The 17873-nt window shown below is 41.9% G+C and overlaps 1 protein-coding gene across 3 annotated transcripts in view; it reads left to right on the plus strand.

Moving 5' to 3' along the window:
- The window catches only part of RABGAP1L (RAB GTPase activating protein 1 like), a 512101-nt gene that overhangs the window by 313254 nt on the left and 180974 nt on the right, over positions 1-17873 (plus strand). For all 3 annotated transcript variants that reach the window (XM_019500211.2, XM_014596010.3, XM_006272942.4), the window contains exon 14: positions 2846-2959. In XM_019500211.2, coding sequence (XP_019355756.1) covers positions 2846-2959 — 114 coding nt within the window. The remainder of the gene's footprint in view (positions 1-2845; positions 2960-17873) is intronic.

Here is a 17873-nt window from a genome sequence, read left to right on the forward strand (position 1 = left end):
TAAAGTCTGCTGCATTCCCTTCATTCACCTACCTAGTTATCGTGTCAAAGAAGGAAATCCAGTTTGTTTCTTACAGTTTGTTCATAGTACATCCATACTGGTTGCTCATTATGAGCCTTTCCTTTTCCAGATGCTTGCCAATGACTCCGTCATGATATGCTCCCAGTAACTTCCCAGGTATGAAGGTGAAGCTACCCAGTCTATAATTCCCTGGGCCCCACTTTTTGCCTTTTTAGAGTGGCACTATGTTGGCCCTTTTCCAGTCCTCTGGTACCTTGCCTGTCTCCCACAATTTCATGAAATATTATTGCCAAGGGCTCTGAAATCCAGATCTTTTGCCAGTTCCTTTAGTACCCTGGGCTGAAGTTCATCAGACCTTGCTGACTTGAATTTATTCAGACGCATCAAAAGCTCTCTGCCTATTTTTTTTAATCTCATCCCTCAACTTGTTCCCTTCCTTATCCAAATAAGTCTTATTAGCTCTCTGAGTACAACTTTTTTGTGGAGACTGAGGGAAAGAAGCTGTTTAATAGCTCCACCTTCTTTGCATCTTCTGATTAGAGTTCACCTTGGCTATTAAACAGTGGACTTGTATCTTCTGTGGTCTTCCTTTTCTGGCCAAAATATTTATAGAACCTCATGTTGTCTTTAACTTCTCTTGCCTGGGGCAGCTCATTTTTTACCTTTGCCTTCTAGATTTTATCCCTACAAGTTCTTGCTATTTCCTGGTATACTTATTTGGTGACCTGCCCGTCTTTCTATTGCCTGTATGATTTCCTTTTGCACTAGAGCAGGTGCAGGAAATTATTTCAGGCAGAGGGCCACTTATTGAGGTTTGGCAAGCCATCGAGGGCCGTATTACAGGCAGTCCAGCGCAGATAAATATTAATTTTCTAAATATTTTAAGGACCCCACGGGCCGGATAGAATGGCCTGGCGGGCTGCATCCAGCCTGCGGGCCACATTTTGCCCACCCCTGTACTAGAGGCATCCTAGAATCTCCTTGTGCAGCCACACTGACCTCTTACCATTCTTCTTGTGCTTCTATCATGCCAGAATAGCCTCTTGTTGGGCTTCCAATATTGTGCCCTTTAGAAGTTTTCAGCCATCCTGGGTACCTGCATCCTTCAGTTGGCCCAGGCCTGTTAGCTCCTTGAATCAGTTGAAATCCGCCCTTTTGAAATCCAGTATCTTAGAAAAAGCATGAAGTCAGCAGAACTATCTGAGGATCATGAATTCTGTCATATTGTGATTGCTTCCTCCCAAGTTCCCCATCGCTTTCACATCCTCCACCAATTCTTCCCTACTGGCCAGGACAAGATCCAAGACAGATGATCTCCTTTTTGTATCCTCATCCTTCTGGAGCAGAAAGTTGTATTCCACATAAGTTAGGAACTTGCTTGACATTTTATGTTTGGCTGTATTATTCTTCCATAAAATTGAAGCCTTCTCAGCTGTACATGAATGCTCAAGCCAGCTGAGTGGAGGCATACAAATATGTCTTGTGCTCTCCTAATCATGCAGAGGATTGGGCACCATTCCAATCCTTAGACACAGATTTAAATAGTCTGCAGGATGTTTTCATGTGCATCAGTTGAGAATGCCTCCAGGAGGCTGTTAGGTTGTATGTGGAGATCTGACTTACCCTTACACTGGCAGCCATAGGTGTGAGTGGCATGGGTTCATTACAGAGTCTCTGAGACCTAAGGATTGTCCTAAGCAGGGAGACTTTGGGGCAACTGTGTAGATGACTCAGGATCACAGTTTCTTTTTCTAGCCTCAGAGTTTAGAACCTCCTGTACAGTGAATACAGGTTTTTGTTCAGTTTTATAATAAATGTATTTTAAAGGAATTATTTTCCATTTCACATTATGTAACATACTTTGGTTCTGTGAAATTTTACCTAAGAAGTCACAAAAAAATAAAAAGTAATTTATAATCCAGGTCAGGACACTGTTCTCTTCCCTCATCCTCAAAGATTTAGTTAAAAATGTAACATGACCAAGAGACAAATGTTTATCCTACTGTTGTAATTATAGCATCAATGCCTGCTTAGAACTGCCTGATACATTCTCTAAACTTTTCTTAAGACTGACATGCAGCATTTTAAAGGTTTGTTTTGACTGATAAACAGCTTTTCAAACAGTCTCTGTTCTTTTGGTCTAATTACTAGCCAGCATGAAAATGCAGCTAAATGGAAGATATTCTGGTAGCAAGAGAAAGCATGGACTTACCTGACAAATAATCACCCAGTCTCTCCTTTTGCTTTTTTGAAAGAGAGAGAGAGAAAAAATATTAGTGAGTGTTTGCTGTGGATTCTAATAGTATAATTATTTTTTACTTTTAGTTGAGATGATTGAATCTTAAGTTTTAAACATTATCAAGTAGCAGCCATTATCAAACTAGCATTTTTAATTTGTAATTACACAGCACTGTTTTTGTGCTTGTTTGATGCATGTGAAAGATCTGCATCTCTGAGGTTGCTAGAGGTATACTAATTCTGTTTTATTGACATTCAGAGAAATATAATAACAAATTTTGCCAGGAAAAAAGCAGCTACAATGAAATGACTGATTGTTTTCCACTAGTCTTAAAGTAGTAACAAAAATTTAAGCTTTTGGATTCTAAGGCTGAAGGACAAAACTTGCCACGTTGCTCTTGCTAATGCAGTTGTCATCTGGTTATCGAAGCTGAGTCTGGGTTTTTTTTTTTAAATGCATTTTTGATGGTTGAGTCAGAGAGAGTCAGCAAATAGATCCATATTAACTGCAGTTTGGATTTTACATTCTGCATATTTAATTACACTGTAACTTTGCTAATACTCTTGATTTCTCTTTCTTTCACAGGATTCTGTGCAAGAGAGTGTGATTACACGAGACATTCATCGCACATTTCCAGCACATGATTATTTCAAAGATACCGAGGGAGACGGGCAGGAATCATTATACAAGATCTGTAAGGTACAGAAAAATCTCAAGCTACAAAAAAAAAAGCGTTTTTGTATGTTTGAGGGGTGGGATGGGGGCGTGTGTGGGGAGGGAGACAGCAGAGGGGATTGCAGAGTTTCCTGTTATTTTGTTTCTCTCTAGTAATTTTGGCCTGATTCACATCAACAGTCAGTAGGATCTTAAAAACTTTAGTTGAATTACACATGTAATTTTAGAGTTCTGTCAGGATAAGGCCTACTAAAGTAGACATTGTAATGGGATATTCTGTATCTTCCAATGTGTGACTGGAAATTGAATGACCTCAAGTCAGTTTTGTTGATGGGCCATAAGGTTTCACAAGTCTGTTGCAGTAGTGGCCCAGGACTGCTGCTAGCTCTCTTGTGGAAAGTTTCCAGGGCAACAGAACTCCAGAGCTAGTTCTGCAGTGACCGTGTAGTAAAGAGCCTCCCTGCAGCAGTGGCACTAAGGTGTAGGATATCTGACTTCCACAGATACTGTTATTTAGTGCTTTTCACTTACAGCTTTCAAAGCACCCAGTGAAGGAGGGCAAATATCATTACCTCCATTTTACAGACGGGGAGACTATTGCACTATGTGAGGGGACTTGATTTGGGGTATACAATAGGCCTGTGTGAAGCGACTAGTATTCTATTTGGATTCAGATTCGGCAGATTTGGGGGACAGTGATTCAATTCAGTGATTTGAATCACTGTCCCGGATCAATTCGGCCAAATCTGATTCAGAGATTCAGCCACCATCGAATTGGCCGTATCTCCGAATCGGCCCCATGCCCCACCTGCTCTCCTGCTCTCCCGCCTGCTCTACTAGCTCCCAGCTCTTTTAAAAAACAACAAAAACAAAAAACCCACTCACCGGCAGGGGGATGATCCCCGCTGCCCCCCCATTGCCCCATGCTGCATTGGGGTCTCTGCTATGAGGCCCCAGAAGCCCCAAGGCTGCTGCAGCAGCTGATGCATCAGGCTTTTTTTTTTTTTTTTTAAAGGGCTGGCAGCTGGGGGGGGTGGGGCAGCTATGGCGGGGCTGGGAGAGCGGGTGGGGTCAGAGGGTGCTCAGGGGGGCTGGGGGAGCAGGCAGGGGATGCGGCCTGACAGGGGTACCCCCATGATCCTCTCCCGCCTCCTCCAGATCCTCCACCTCCTACTTACCAGCATGGAGTCTGAGTCCAGCTCTGTGTTGCAGTGAGCAGGGACTGCCCAAATTGCCCAAGCTCTCTGAATCTTTTCTGAATTGATTCGGAGAGCTTCATATCAATTCGACCTTTTAATTCATCCCCTGATTTGATTCAGATTCGGAAATTCGGCCACCGAATTGAGCTGAATCTTCTCTGAATCAAATCAGCACGTGAAGCTTCGCACAGCCCTAGTATACAAGTAGCTCTGCCATATGGAGAGATGCAGGAAGTATGACACCACAGCTAGGTGTGTTGTTATATTGCCATAATTTTCTGTAATTACTTTTTGGCAGCATGGGTTATTTTAACAAGGCTGTTGAATTATTAGTTACACTGAGTTATATCACATCAAATGTACACATCCTATTGTGAACTGAAATAATTCCCCTCAGGTAGAATTGGTTACTGTGCAGGCCGGGCCCCGATCCCGCCCTCATCGCCATGCACGGCGGTGATTCCGATCCCATTCTGGCCGCCATGGGCAAGCCGGGAGCGAACCGGGGTCGTACCGGACCCGTCTCCGGTGCACACGGGCTGTGACCAGCAGCCCGGGCACGCGGGGCGGGAGAGAACCGCGGGGCGGTTTAGCGCACGCAACTTAGAATTAGTTACGGAGGCGTAATGGTTGATTGAAAAGATTATTTACTTACACCCAAAGATGGCATTGGTGTAGGCTGGACAGGTTTCCAGGCACAGCTCCCACTTGAACCCTCGTTGGAGGACTCTGACAAATCGATTACTCCCACGGAGTTTGCTAGGCTCCGCGGGTCCGGTTAAGTTGGGTTCGAAAAGTTTCCCCGGAGTTATTCAGGCTCTGCGGGTCCGATAAGTTTTCCCCGGAGTTTGCTAGGCTCCGCGGGTCCAAAGTTACAGGAAAGGGATACGTCTAGGATTGCGCTTGGCGACGGGGAGAGGCGAGAAGCAAAAGCTCCATAGGCTCGGTTCTATTGCCTCTATTGCCTGCTTAGGGGAGGCGCGCCGGGTCTGCGAGGGTCCGCAGCGCTTGGAGATCTTCACACAGAATCTCTCTCGTCCTCCCTCCTCCGGCTTGGGCGGAAACTACCCAAGCCTTTTGTACGGCTAGCAAGCCAATCGCTAGCCGCCACGTGTGCCTAAATTAGGAATCGGCCAATAACATGGCGCGGATCCTAATTCAAATGGCGGGAACTTCTTTACAGCGTGTATCGCTACGGTGCAAGAAAGAGATGCACACTGCAAAGAAGCTGCAATCTGGCGGGAAATCCCCAGCTGCACCAGAGTTCTCTCTTGCAGCAGAGAACTCTACCGTGCAAAGAAAGCGTCAAATTGGTGGGAAATAATTTAGCAAAGAAAGCGTCAAATTGGTGGGAAATAATTTAGCAGTGCCGAAGCGCACACACAAACAAAAAATCACAACTTTGGGTTGTGACAATTACTAGCTATTCTGTGACTTTCAACATGTAATTTGAGCTGATATGCAATTAAAAACTTTCTGTAATCCAAAATATCTTATAAAAGGGTTTTTACTTTCCTTCCCTCTGTGCTTGATTTTCTCGCATTCCCTAAACAGGGTTACCTCCCTGCCCCATTTCCAGGTTTTCAAGTGCTTCTCTCATACTGGTGCTCTGTCTTCTCTTTCATTCCATTACTAGGTGAAAGTGGTAGAATTGTCAGTAATATCACAGAAAAGACAGAAGTGTGTGTAAATATTGCTCTGTATTGGAGAAAAGTTTAGGGATATTATTCATATAATTAATGATGGCAAAATACCCTCCATTCCAACAGCTACTTACATGGTTGTTAAACAGTAGCTAGTAACGTTGCCCCAAGATTCAAAAGCTGTCTAGACTCTGTTTGGAGTCCACAGGCCTAAAACACCTGGGGATTTGGTGGCTGGGTTCCTGATAGTAAGTTGGTGAGTGAACAGCAGGGGGTTCTCAGCCAGATGCTGTCTTGCTCCTGAGTTATTTTTTCTTCTGGTAAGAATTTTTGGAGAAATTCTTGCTATTAGAAATGAATGTCTGTATGTATCCAGTGGCAATGACCTTTTTCCCACTTTTGAAGAATTCCAGAGACATTTAGAACTTTGCCCTTTCTTCCATTAAATGGGCCATTGCTCATAGGGATCCTTTCTCTATTGGTCTAGAGGAAGGTTCTGAACCTGCTAGAAGGAATCTGATTTTGGATCCTTTGCCCTGTCTTTCTGTCAGGAACAAGAGTGTTGGTGAGGCCCTGTGAGTAGTGGACAGATGCTTTCCAAGTCTTGGCCATCCTAGAGAAGGTTTGTCTGTTCTGGTAATGAGTTTCAACCATGCCCTACTGACTTTTTGCTTCTTGTGCTGGAGGTGGTGTGCAAAATTATGTGGACATCAGGGCTAGGGATGGACATTCAAAAGCCTGAACCTGAATTGATTCAATTTTTGCAGGTTAGTCTAACCTGCCTAGGTTGAACCAGTTTGCAATGTTCCCTCTGTACTGAAGAAATGCAGGCACATGCCTGCAGTGACTCAGGCTAGAAGCCAGGGGGGCGCTAGAGCAGCCCTCCCTTTACTTCCACATTGCTGAGCTGCGGGGGGGCATGGCCAGGCCCCAATAGGACACTCTGGTTAGGGAGGGGTATAAACCCCAACCTTACCTGCACCATCCCAGGCTTTTCCCCACTTGCTGCTCAAGGGGCAAGAGTGTTGCCAGACCCTAACCCCCAGCTAGCTCTCCAAGGCAAAGAGGCTGTATGCAGTGCATGCATCTGTTGATGATGCTGAGCTTTTCAATTTCCCTCTCCCTGTTTCTTCATACTGTCTGCAAACGTGAGGTGAGGGAGCTGATAGCACTGTATTTATCAGCCCATCAACAAAACAAAGCCTCCCTCATTAGTTCAAGCTCTTCTTAAACAGCTTTTTCCTAGGAAGGAACAGAGAGATAGTACCAGGTGACCTGTTGATTAGCTCCAAAAAGCGCTAAGCTGACACTGTTCTGTCTGCCTGTCCCAGTGAAGTTGGAGACACACAGGCACCTAGCAGCATTAGCTAGCATACCACATGCCTAGGGTCTGTGGGGCTGGGGTCCATGCTGTGGGAGATGCAGGGAGGGAAAGAGGAATCCCTGCTTGAGCAGCAAGGTGGGGATGCCTGCAGTCTCCACTGAAGCTCTGGCTAGGTCTCAGAGGGGTGAGGCCAGCCCTGCTCTCTAGAGCCAGACAGCCCAGCCGAGGGCTGCAAAGCATTTGGGATGTTGGGGAACTCTGGTTTAACTTATGGAGGAGTCTTCTGAGCCTGTGTCTAACCTGACCTCAAGTTTTGTCAAATGGTACAAGAAACTATATGTTAGAAAAAAAGGCTTATACATTAGAAAAAAGATTTGTATAGGCTAACAAACTTGCTTATGATAGATGTGATTTCATTAAAAGAAATAGTACTGAAAGCAGTGGTATGGCAGTCTTATATTCTAATCTTTTAACAGAGATACTGTGTACTCCTGCTGCTCTCCTAACGTGGATACATGAGACATTTGAAGAATGCTGCTATTTAATAGGGCCAGGAAAGGTCTGTTTTCTGCAGTGGGAGGATAAAAAGCTGGAGGAGAGAGTTTCTCTATGACCCAGTGAAATGAGAAATGATCAGAGCTGTCAGATAAGAAAGAAGACTGTTAAAAGCTCACTGCCATGTTTTAATGGGTCTGTCAGTTTTAGTTTCTTCTCTTCATCTTTTCTTTAGAACAGGAGAAAATCAAGAATGCTCAAAGCTTTTTCTGTTGTAGAACATTTTTGTGATGAAGTTGAGTATCTAAAAATGAACTTGTGAGGCTGACTGGTGATGATGAGTGAAAAGAAAAGAACTAGTAGGTACAAACTCTGAATTTGAGACCGTTGGGTGCTTCAGATTGTTTGATCTTACACAGATCAAATGGATTCTGACAAGATTTTTTTCTTGTATTCTGTCTTTTGTAAATAATATGAAAATTCAAGCTGTTTTTGAAGAGTTCATTCTCTGTGCCACAATGCATAATGGAATAGTACTGGTGACCTACTTCCATGCTTACATGTGTAGTTAACGGCACCATGCTACAGGGAATCGAAGCACTTGGCAGAAATAGACCTCTCTAGTGTTTGGATTGGAGTGCCTACAGTACACAGTTTAATTTGAGACGCGTTGTTTTTTCTCATTTTCTTGTTACAATAACTCCTATTTGATGGAGAAACAACTGCTGTGACTTTAATAGGAGGAACTGAGTAAGTTGCAGGGAAATCAATATCCCATTTTATCTAGGTTAATAATCTTATTGCACAACGAACACAAGTAAATGCAGTACTTGTCTATTTTTGCAAATAGGATTTTGTTGTATTTCAAACACTTGTGTCAGTGTTTCCTTTAATAAGAGACACTGTAGGAGGGTCGCCAGAACTTGTATCATGGGATAGTTCAGTACTCTATTCCTTTTTGCTCGTTTAGTTGGTAGCTTTTGTCTGATCCTATTGCACTTTTCAAAATGGGGATAAAATATTCATGAGAAAAGTCAGTGTGACAGGTTGTTTACTGTGACAGAGCCTTCCACTGCAGCAATTGTTCATGTGTCTGTCTGTCTGGTTGTGCCCAGCATGGGAGAAGTAGTACAAACTATTTTTCTAGAAGAAACTAATACCAGTGGTGCCCACCGTGCATTCTTCTGGACTTTCTTACTTTAGGAGATAGCAGAGTTGAAATGCTGAATAATGTCTTTGTTGCTTTTTTGCTGTCATGGTTTATAACTTTTGTATGCCAAGCTTGATTGATTGCTCTTGGCTTACCCTTCACTGTGGCAAAACTACTCCTTTATTCTGTCCAGTTACTTCTTTGTCCTTCAGTTTCTTCCCTGATTTGTTCCATTGCAGCAGCATCATATTTAGATGCTCACCTTATCTTTACATATACTTAACCTTCCTTTCCCTACATAGTCCCTACAAATTTTACAGCTTGGGAAATGTATACCTCCTTTCTATTACTAGTCAATGTCTCACTCCTACAGCAATTTTTGCCAGCCTCAGGAGATTCTTGAAAACATGAAAAAGTATCAGTTTAGAGATGGTTTTTATCTATTTATAGTTTTTTACTGCAGGGCTGTAAAGCAGCTTTGTAAATATTGCTTTCTTGTTTCAAGACAAGGATTTTTTCTAATGTTATCTTGTCCTCTTAAATTTACATATTAATAAGGTTCCCTCTTTGTACATCTGTGCTCAACCACGAAGCAGTAATGCTGTTCTCACATATGGAATTTCTTCTGAGACTTCAGTGAAAAGGTCAGGTTTGTGAAACTAGACTGGTTGAGAGAGATTAAGTGATTTATTATGTTAGGAGGCCTGTCTGAAGAGACTGTAAAGATTTCTTTTCTCTCTTGGCCATGGACTGTAGTTACAGCCTTTCTGGAGGAGTACTGTATGAAACTTCAGTGCTTCATAATGAATACTTTAAAAAAATGGGTAAAAGGATTCAACAAACTTACTTTCTGTATAAGCGTGTATAATATAGTGTAGTCAGGATGTCTTCATATGGTAGTAGGAATACTGTTACTCAGAAAATATCCTGGACAAATGATTAGTTGCACCATTGACTTGAATGCAAAGCTATATATAATTATATAGAATCATAGAAATGTAGAGTTGGAAGGAATCTCTGGAGGTCATCCTGTCCAACCCCCTGCCTGAAGCAGGATCACCCCTATCCAAACCATCCCAAAGAAATCCTTGTTGAATCTATTACTAAAGCTACGCAGTCAACCCAATCACATATCCCCAGGCATAGCATCCTAACCTGCCACAAGTAAAGCAGGAAGAGAATAGCAGGGGGACAAAATATATTTTGTTAATATATCAAATTATTAAGAGACCTCACATGAGATATATAATTTTGTCAGAGGAGCGGTCCATAGCCAAGTTCAGGTGTAACATTGGAAGAATCATTGCCTGGGAACTGAAACGTTTGAGCTAGTGAACTAATGCTGTTTCTTGTAACCAGATCAGGAGAGCAATAACCAGATTATTGCTGTGGGATAGGGAAGAACAATTGGAGAAAAGGAGAGAGATGAATTATTCAAGGTTCAGAAAAAGACTGTTCATAAAAGGGAGAGCCAGATGAAAACCATACAGTTCCCACTTTAACATGGCTTTAGATAAGAACCTGCCTGTAAGTAAATGGCAAAGAGCACAGTCTCAGATATGTTAGATTTTGTAACACAAAAAATAGAAAGTTGGTTCAAACTCATCATATGGAAGGGTGGATCATCACAGTGTCATTCTACCTCTGTTGGGCTCGTTTCTTTTATCACGTTGTGAGCATATTCCTTTGACCCTTATCAGTTTGGTACCTGCACAAAAATAATAAAAGTCAACAAAAATTATAATAGTCTTTAAAGCCTACATTTGACTTCTGATCTGTCTTCTTTCTCTGTGGGTCAAATCGAAATTGGATATACTATGTAGCCAGTGAATTTGCTCTGCTACTGAAGATCTTTTCAGGCAAGAAAGATACCTGTACCCAGATTTGATGAAACTCCATCCATGACTTTTACCAGAAGGAGAATAGCTCTGTTATGCAGCTGAACTGGTAAAAAGAAGAGGAATGTGGGAGCTGTGGCAAAAAATGCAAATGACTTTCCTGAGAAGAAACTATAGAAAGATATTAGAATCTGCTTGGTTATACTTTAGTGTGACTGAGTCACTTTGCAAGTTGGCAACGTGACTGTAATTTGACATTTCATAGTTAGCATATTGCAATTTTGTGGGTTCCAAGTATACTGAAACCCAGAGAGACAGCTGAGCTGTCATGTCTAAATTGATTTTCTTGATTGTGAAGGAAAAATGACCACAGCCCAAGTCATTTTGAAGCTGGAGATTTATTTCTTACCCTGCTTTTTTAGTGTTAATAGCAGAAACACAGACATTTAAGGGTTTAAATTTAGGTCAGAAGCCTTTGGTTCAGTTCACCTTCGAAATGTATTCATTTGTAATTTTTATGCCTACGTATTTGGTTAAGGATTTGGGTCTCAATTGAATTCCTTTAATGACTTTTCTAAAAACACGTCTATTCAACTGTAGAGTCAGCATTCATCAGCTCGGGTAAGCAGACTGCTCACATTAGTGGCACTAGTTTAGGAAGCTGTGTTGCTCCCAAAGGATTCATTTTCTGTTGATGGTAGTAATAACTGGAAAGTCCCTCACCAGTTCTAGAAGACTGATAGCTGTTATAAAGAGGCTATTGATCCTGTAGGTGAGGCTTAGCTTCTGTGTTTAGGTATGGAGTTGAACAAAGTGGATTGTAAGTCTTCACTCAGTAGGCTATTTAAAAGTCAGTGTTTAAATTTAAATATCCTATCTTATTATGTGGGTAGAGGAATCTTACTCTTCACAGGAATGCAAGCAAATACTTCTGATAGCAGTGAAAAAAGAATACTGGTATAAAGGTTTGCTAAATTGTCTCTGGTTGGTATGAGACAAATTATGTTTCCACTAATCATAGGACTGTGATTTTGTCTTAAGAGGTCTTGTAGGGGATGGGGAACATGGGTGCTCCTAAAAGGGGTACTGTCTTGAAACATACCTCCTAGATTCCCTCGTTAGTTGTGTAGTGGTATGAGAGTTTTTGTAGTTCTGTGATTTTCAACATTTTTTCATTTGTGGACCTCTAAAAAATTTTGAATGGAGGCACAGACCCCTTTGGAAGTTTCAGATGGATGTGTGGACCCCTTTGAATTATAAGTATGGACATTCACATTCTTTTGATTGATCATAGTCACCTTTCATTGATCCCTTAGACAGTCTGTGGACCCCAGAGGTCTGTGGACCATGGGTTGAAAACCACTGCCTTAGTAGATTGTAAATTGTTTGATTAAACCAAGTAGTTATGTTCAGCAAAACAAAATCTTACAAGTTAAATATGGTTTGAAATATCCTTCAAAATTACAATTGCTTGGGGAAAATGCCATCAGTTTCTGAAGCAACTAAGATTTCATTTAAAACATAAATCTCTAGATGCTGTAACTGTGGCTCTGGAACACAGCAGCCAAGGTCTTTGTTCACTGTGGCTTAGTACTCAAGCTAGCAAGTTGTCAGTAGGTTGTCCAAGTTCTGGCTAAATGTGTCTGCTGTTTCTTTAATTAATCACTAAACATTACAGATTTTTTTCATTTCTTCCATATTGTTTACTTGTGCCATGGGCCTCTAGCATGTTCCAAGAGCACCAGAATTTTAAAAAGGATTAGTAATTTCTCTGAACAATAAGAACACCCACACTTAACATTAGCTAGCATAAGAATATTAAAAGGATGTAAACTCATATGGGCATGTCATTTCATAATTGTTCATTTTGTGATTTTTTGCACTTTCTTTGGAAGCATCTGTTATTGGCTACTGCTGAAGACAGGGTTCTGAAGTAGATGAAATATTAGTCAGATTTGTTATGAAAAATTGTGTGTCCTTATCTACAATATTTTTTTTTCATTAAAGAACCTGATTGTCAAGTGGGAATATTTACCAAAACAATGCTTTCTTGTTCTTGTACTGGAAACTTACTAATTAATTGAAAATAATACACAGTTGTTTTAAAACATCTTTGAACTATTTAGCTTTTATTTTAAACAAGTTATCAACTGTTATGTTAATAGGTTTCACAACCAATAGAAGCATATATAGTGTAAGTCACCTGTTGTTAGTTGTATGTTACACCTGGAAACAATTTTTTGAAGTAAAATAGTAACAGTATTTTTTCTTTGAAGTACTAAAAATGAATTAAGTTAAAAAACTGGAAATAAATTAGTTTTTCTTTGGGTATTCACTACTGAAAGTAACAGCCTTTTAAATGACAGATGTGAAACAAAGATGAAATACTAAATAACTAAGAGATTAAGTGCACAGAAACTCATAGACCAGTGTGAACTCATGGGGGAAAAAAAACGGTCCCTTTTTACCTTGTCTTAGTTAATGCTCCAGTTTTTTAAACCAGTTCTGGCAGTAGTAAGACCTGGTCAAATCCCATATTAACGTTAATTAAAACATGTTATTTATTGATCAGGGCTTGAAGCGAATTAGGAAAATATTTTTTAAAGTAAACTGTTAGCAAACCTAGCCTCCCTTTAAGAAAATGGTGACTCGGGCTGTGCACTTACAAATTTCTCCTGTTTACTAACCTTGTAGCTAGAACTAACTAAACTTGAATCCAGGTTTCAGTTTTGATAATAAGCTTGCCTACGTGAATGTTTCTTTATCTAACTGATGTGGTTAATCTCCTTAAATTTGCCCTGATTATATTGGATTTGGCCTGTTTGCTCTAGTCTGGCTACTCTTGTGCTATAGTAAGTTACATAGATAAAGCATAGTAATTATAAGCCACAGCCTAGTATTTGTGAAGGGTACCTGTGAATGCATTAGGAAATATGGATTCATGAGTCTCCCTGAGCAGTATGTCTTTTAAAAAAGATATCCTGGGCTCCTTTTAAGAAAACATTACATTAAATAGTATTTATAGAATTTTTTTTCTTTATGAATTGGTACTGTAAAGAAGACTTCACAGCTATTTCTTCCTTGTGCCAGTCAATGCTATAGAAGAGGATGGTTTAGCAACAGTGTGCTAAACCAGTTATTAGCACATTATTTCTAATGATGGGGGTAAGTGGGCTCTGGAAAAGGAATACGTAATACAGATTTTTTTGTGAGAAAAAGCCTTGTAATAATTCTTCTTAGGCTAAGAGTGCCATTTTTGGTACACAGGCATGAAAAGGTTTGCCTAAAAGCTTCCAATTCTAGATGCAGCTGCAATAAATACCTTTATGTATTAGGATGCTTTTCAAAAAGCTATTCAATAAACTCTCTCACCCATTCCCAACCTATCCATACTATCAGCGAAGTAGGACTTGCAGCCTTGTCTTATTTGAGATTTAGGCCCCACAGGCATTAATTTAAAGGCACAATGGGAGTTGATGCATGATCCCAACAATGACGCTTCCTACCATGCATAAAGTGCAATCGTGGGATCAAGCATCAGATCCCATCATGCTGTATTGCAGGTGCAGGGGGAGCCTGCGCAAAGTTGGATCCCTGGTCTTCTCTGATGGGGAGCCCAGTTAGCTGATTGGAGCTCCCAGCTTCAGGGAAGCACCGTGTACTCTTGCAGCTGGGCGCCCTGGTCACCTGATTGGAGCTCTCAGCCTCTGGAGCACACAGGAGTCTTGAGGGACCACACAATAAATTAAAGGCATGATAGGAACCCACAACAAAGTTATTACCAGGGCTCCTGTTTTTCTCTGTTCAAAAATTGCAAATTCTCTGACTAAAAAGCCCCAAATCTGGAATTAAAATGAAATGCTGCTATAGATATACAGATATCAATTGAACACAATGTGTTATTGATATATTTACAATTTTAAAGCAGTTTAGAAGCCTACCAGTGCCTCAATCACAATGATAAAATAAATTCTAAGTAGCTATACATTTTGGTATTTCATTTTGGGTTTTTAGTCATGGAAAATCAGAGCTTCTCCTGCCCCCTTAGTTCACCAGGATGCAGGTCCAGGCCCCTCACTCCCCAGCCATAGCCCTTCAGCCTCTGGTGCTCCTCACTCCCCACCCACAGCCTCCCTGACTCTGATGGTGCCCCTCACTCCCCACCCACAGTCCCCACCTGCCATAGGCCTGCTGGAGGGAGCTCCCAGGGCTACGGGACCAGGGACCCAGGTCCACAGCCCTCTGCCTCCCATAGCAGCCCCTGCACCCTGGCTGCTGCCCGTGGGAGGTGGTGGCTGCTGCTGCTGTGGTGGAGCACAGAGCCCAGTTCCTCCTCCACCCACAGGCGGCATTGCTGGAGCCTGTGGCGGGGGCTGCTTGCTGTGGGCTGGGGGGGGCACATGCCCCCCAAATTTGTGTGTGGGGTGGGTGTGGGCTGCAGGTTCTGGGCTCCCTGTCCTACTGCCTTCTCCCCAGGGCCTCTGTGGCCCAATGGCTGGGTCCTGGCACGGCAGGGCAGATCAGGACCCAGGTGGGAAAGCTCATTGCTGCTGCTGAGAGCTACATGCTGTAAGGCAGTGCAGTGCACGCAGCAGCAAGGAGTTTCCCCGCCTGGCCCCACTCTGCCCTGTCACACCAGGTCCCACCTGCTGGGCTGCAGAGGCTATGTGTTCTAACATTGGGCTCCAAACCCCATATGCTGGCCCAGCTGGGCAGCAGTCCCAGCCCTGCCCAGCTCGCTCCCTCCCTCCCTCCCTCCTTCACTATGAGGGCCTGAATTCCTCCTCTCCTCTCCCCTCCCCCCCCCCCCCCCCCCCCGACTTACCAGCAGGAACTGCTCTCCAGGCTCCCTGGCAACCCTGTGCCCGTATGAGTGCACACATGCATATGGCATCCCCTGCCTGCCTGCCCTTCTCCTGCTTCCCCCAGCCCCTTGCAGACTGGAACTCTGCCAGCCTGCAGAGAGCTCTTTGTAAAAGTGTAAAATCCACGTGCTTCTCCATTAAAATAAAACATCTGCGTTTTTCTCAGTTAAAAGGAAAAATCCACATTTGTTTTCTCTTTTTTCTGTCAGAAATGGAAAACCCATATCCCTGGTTATTGCATGTATTTTATATAATAACTGCAGTGTATTACTCATTTTATCACATAATCAATTGAATAAATGTGTGGGTAGGACACCACTAAGATGTTATTAACCAATGAAGTGTAACATGTCAGTGATTTCAGAAATGGAAAATTCCAGATAGGTTTCCTCATTCAAACTACTTTCTTACTGGAACAGTCCTTTGATAAAATTAAGAGCAGATTTTCATTCATGTTGCTTGTCCTTGGTTTCAAAGCCCTTGGTTTGACAGCCCTTGTCTGTACCTCTGACCTGGTTTCTGGGTATTTTGCCACATCCTAGCTTGGCTATTCTTCTTTCTTAGGTGTTTCCCTTCTTCAGTTGTCTTCAAGATACTGCTTAAACTTTGAAAGCTCTCCTCAAACTTATTTGCCAGATTTTAACATTTCCTGCCTCTTCAAAAAAATAGAATCAGGACCATCATCTGTAAGAAAGAAGAATGAAAATTTATTTAAAAATGGGAGTAATCATTAGCAGGTGGTCTTCCCATACTAAAGAGTTACAGGATGATGATGTCACTGATGTTCTTCCTCTTCCCTTCTAACCCCCTCATGCTACTTTTTTGCCTGTGATCCTTGCTATTTGTGTTGCATTACAATTTAGACTTATTTATTGGCATAGGCAACTCATAGAGGGGGCACAGGGGGGCATGTGCCTGCAGACAGTCGCCACTTGCCACCCGCCCCTGCCCCCTCTGCTGCCGGCATCTGTAGGCGGTTGCCACTCGCAGCTGGCGGCGGCATCTGCGAGTGGTCCTTGCTTGCCACCCCCCTCCCTTGCCACCGCTGCCAGTGTCTGCGGGCACTCCCTGCTCACTGCTGCCTACAAATGGTGCTGCCCCCCCCCACCCCCAGTCTCAGGAGGCACCAGTTGTTCATGTTCATTGGGGTTTAGACTGCTAAATTATTTTATGGAGCATTTCTGGATGTTCAAAAGATAATATCTCCTATGGGGAAAATATGTTTAAAAAAAACCATTCTGCTGAAGCAAAGTGTAAAAATTTAACAGGCAATTGGAAACAGATGGAGAGAATTTCTCAAAAGCCTGTTATATTATTCTTGTGTTTAGCCTGTGCTTTTATCTCTGTAGTAGAGATCATTCCAGTGCAGAAAGCAATGTCTCGCTTAACATAAAGACATGATGAAAATGTTGTGTATACGGAATTGTGTTGAAATAATGTGTTCCAATTGTTTCGAAGATGCAGTAGCACAGTCACAGCAATGTTTGGAACACTGGTCAGACGCTCGGCTGACTGATGCAGAAATAGATGGTGCTATAATAAAACCATTACTGCTTGCTTCAAGTGTGCCCTCAGGACTAGAGACAAGATGGAACTTCATGTAACCTGGTGATACAATTTGCACATGGTATCCAGTTGCTCAAAACATGTCTGTAAGGTGTATTGACAGAGAGCTTGCTTCTCCGTGGAATAAGAGGGCTCGATAGGAATCTGGCTTCAGTTGTCTGATTCAGAGATGTCCAAGTTAAAGCTGTGTAGCAGGGCAGCGTTAACAGTTTCAGGAACCTTACATGGGTGGAGAATGGGTTAAACAGAAGCAAAGACATTTCAGTTGTATAAAAATATATATTTTAAAATACAATTCAGTATGATTCACTTGCAATGCTGAAATATTGACTTCTGGTTAAAATTGACTAACTGCTTAAAAATACAAGCATGGTTTTTAAATGAGGCACAATTAGTTTCATTTGCTGTATCAGGACTCAGCTTTTTCATGCCTGAGAAAATGTTATCTTAAGTCTCACTTCTGTAGTGCTCCTAGAAAATCTCAGTGGAATTATCATCCTGTTTTGTACTGTATTATTTATATTTAAGCATGCTAGGGGCCAGGGAAAGCTGTTTCTTGTGAAAATTTTGTTATAAAACTATCCTTAGTGGTTTTCTTATAAATGCCCTCAGGTCATTTTAAAAATAAAATCCTCTGGGATTTTATTGTGTAAAGGTTTTGGTTTTTCCTTTTCTTTCTTTCTTTTTTTTTAAGAATATCAGTTTTGTGCTGGTGTAGTACCATTTGCTTCAGAGGAATCAATACTTAATCAAGTGAAAGGAGAATCAGGCCCAATATTTTTATGCAGTTAAAATAAAATAAACCTTTATAAATACAGAATGTGATATATAAGTAGTTTATGTGCAGATTAAACCCAT

The sequence above is a fragment of the Alligator mississippiensis genome, chromosome 5 (genome assembly GCF_030867095.1).
Source record: "Alligator mississippiensis isolate rAllMis1 chromosome 5, rAllMis1, whole genome shotgun sequence".
In the NCBI taxonomy this organism is placed as follows: domain Eukaryota; kingdom Metazoa; phylum Chordata; order Crocodylia; family Alligatoridae; genus Alligator; species Alligator mississippiensis.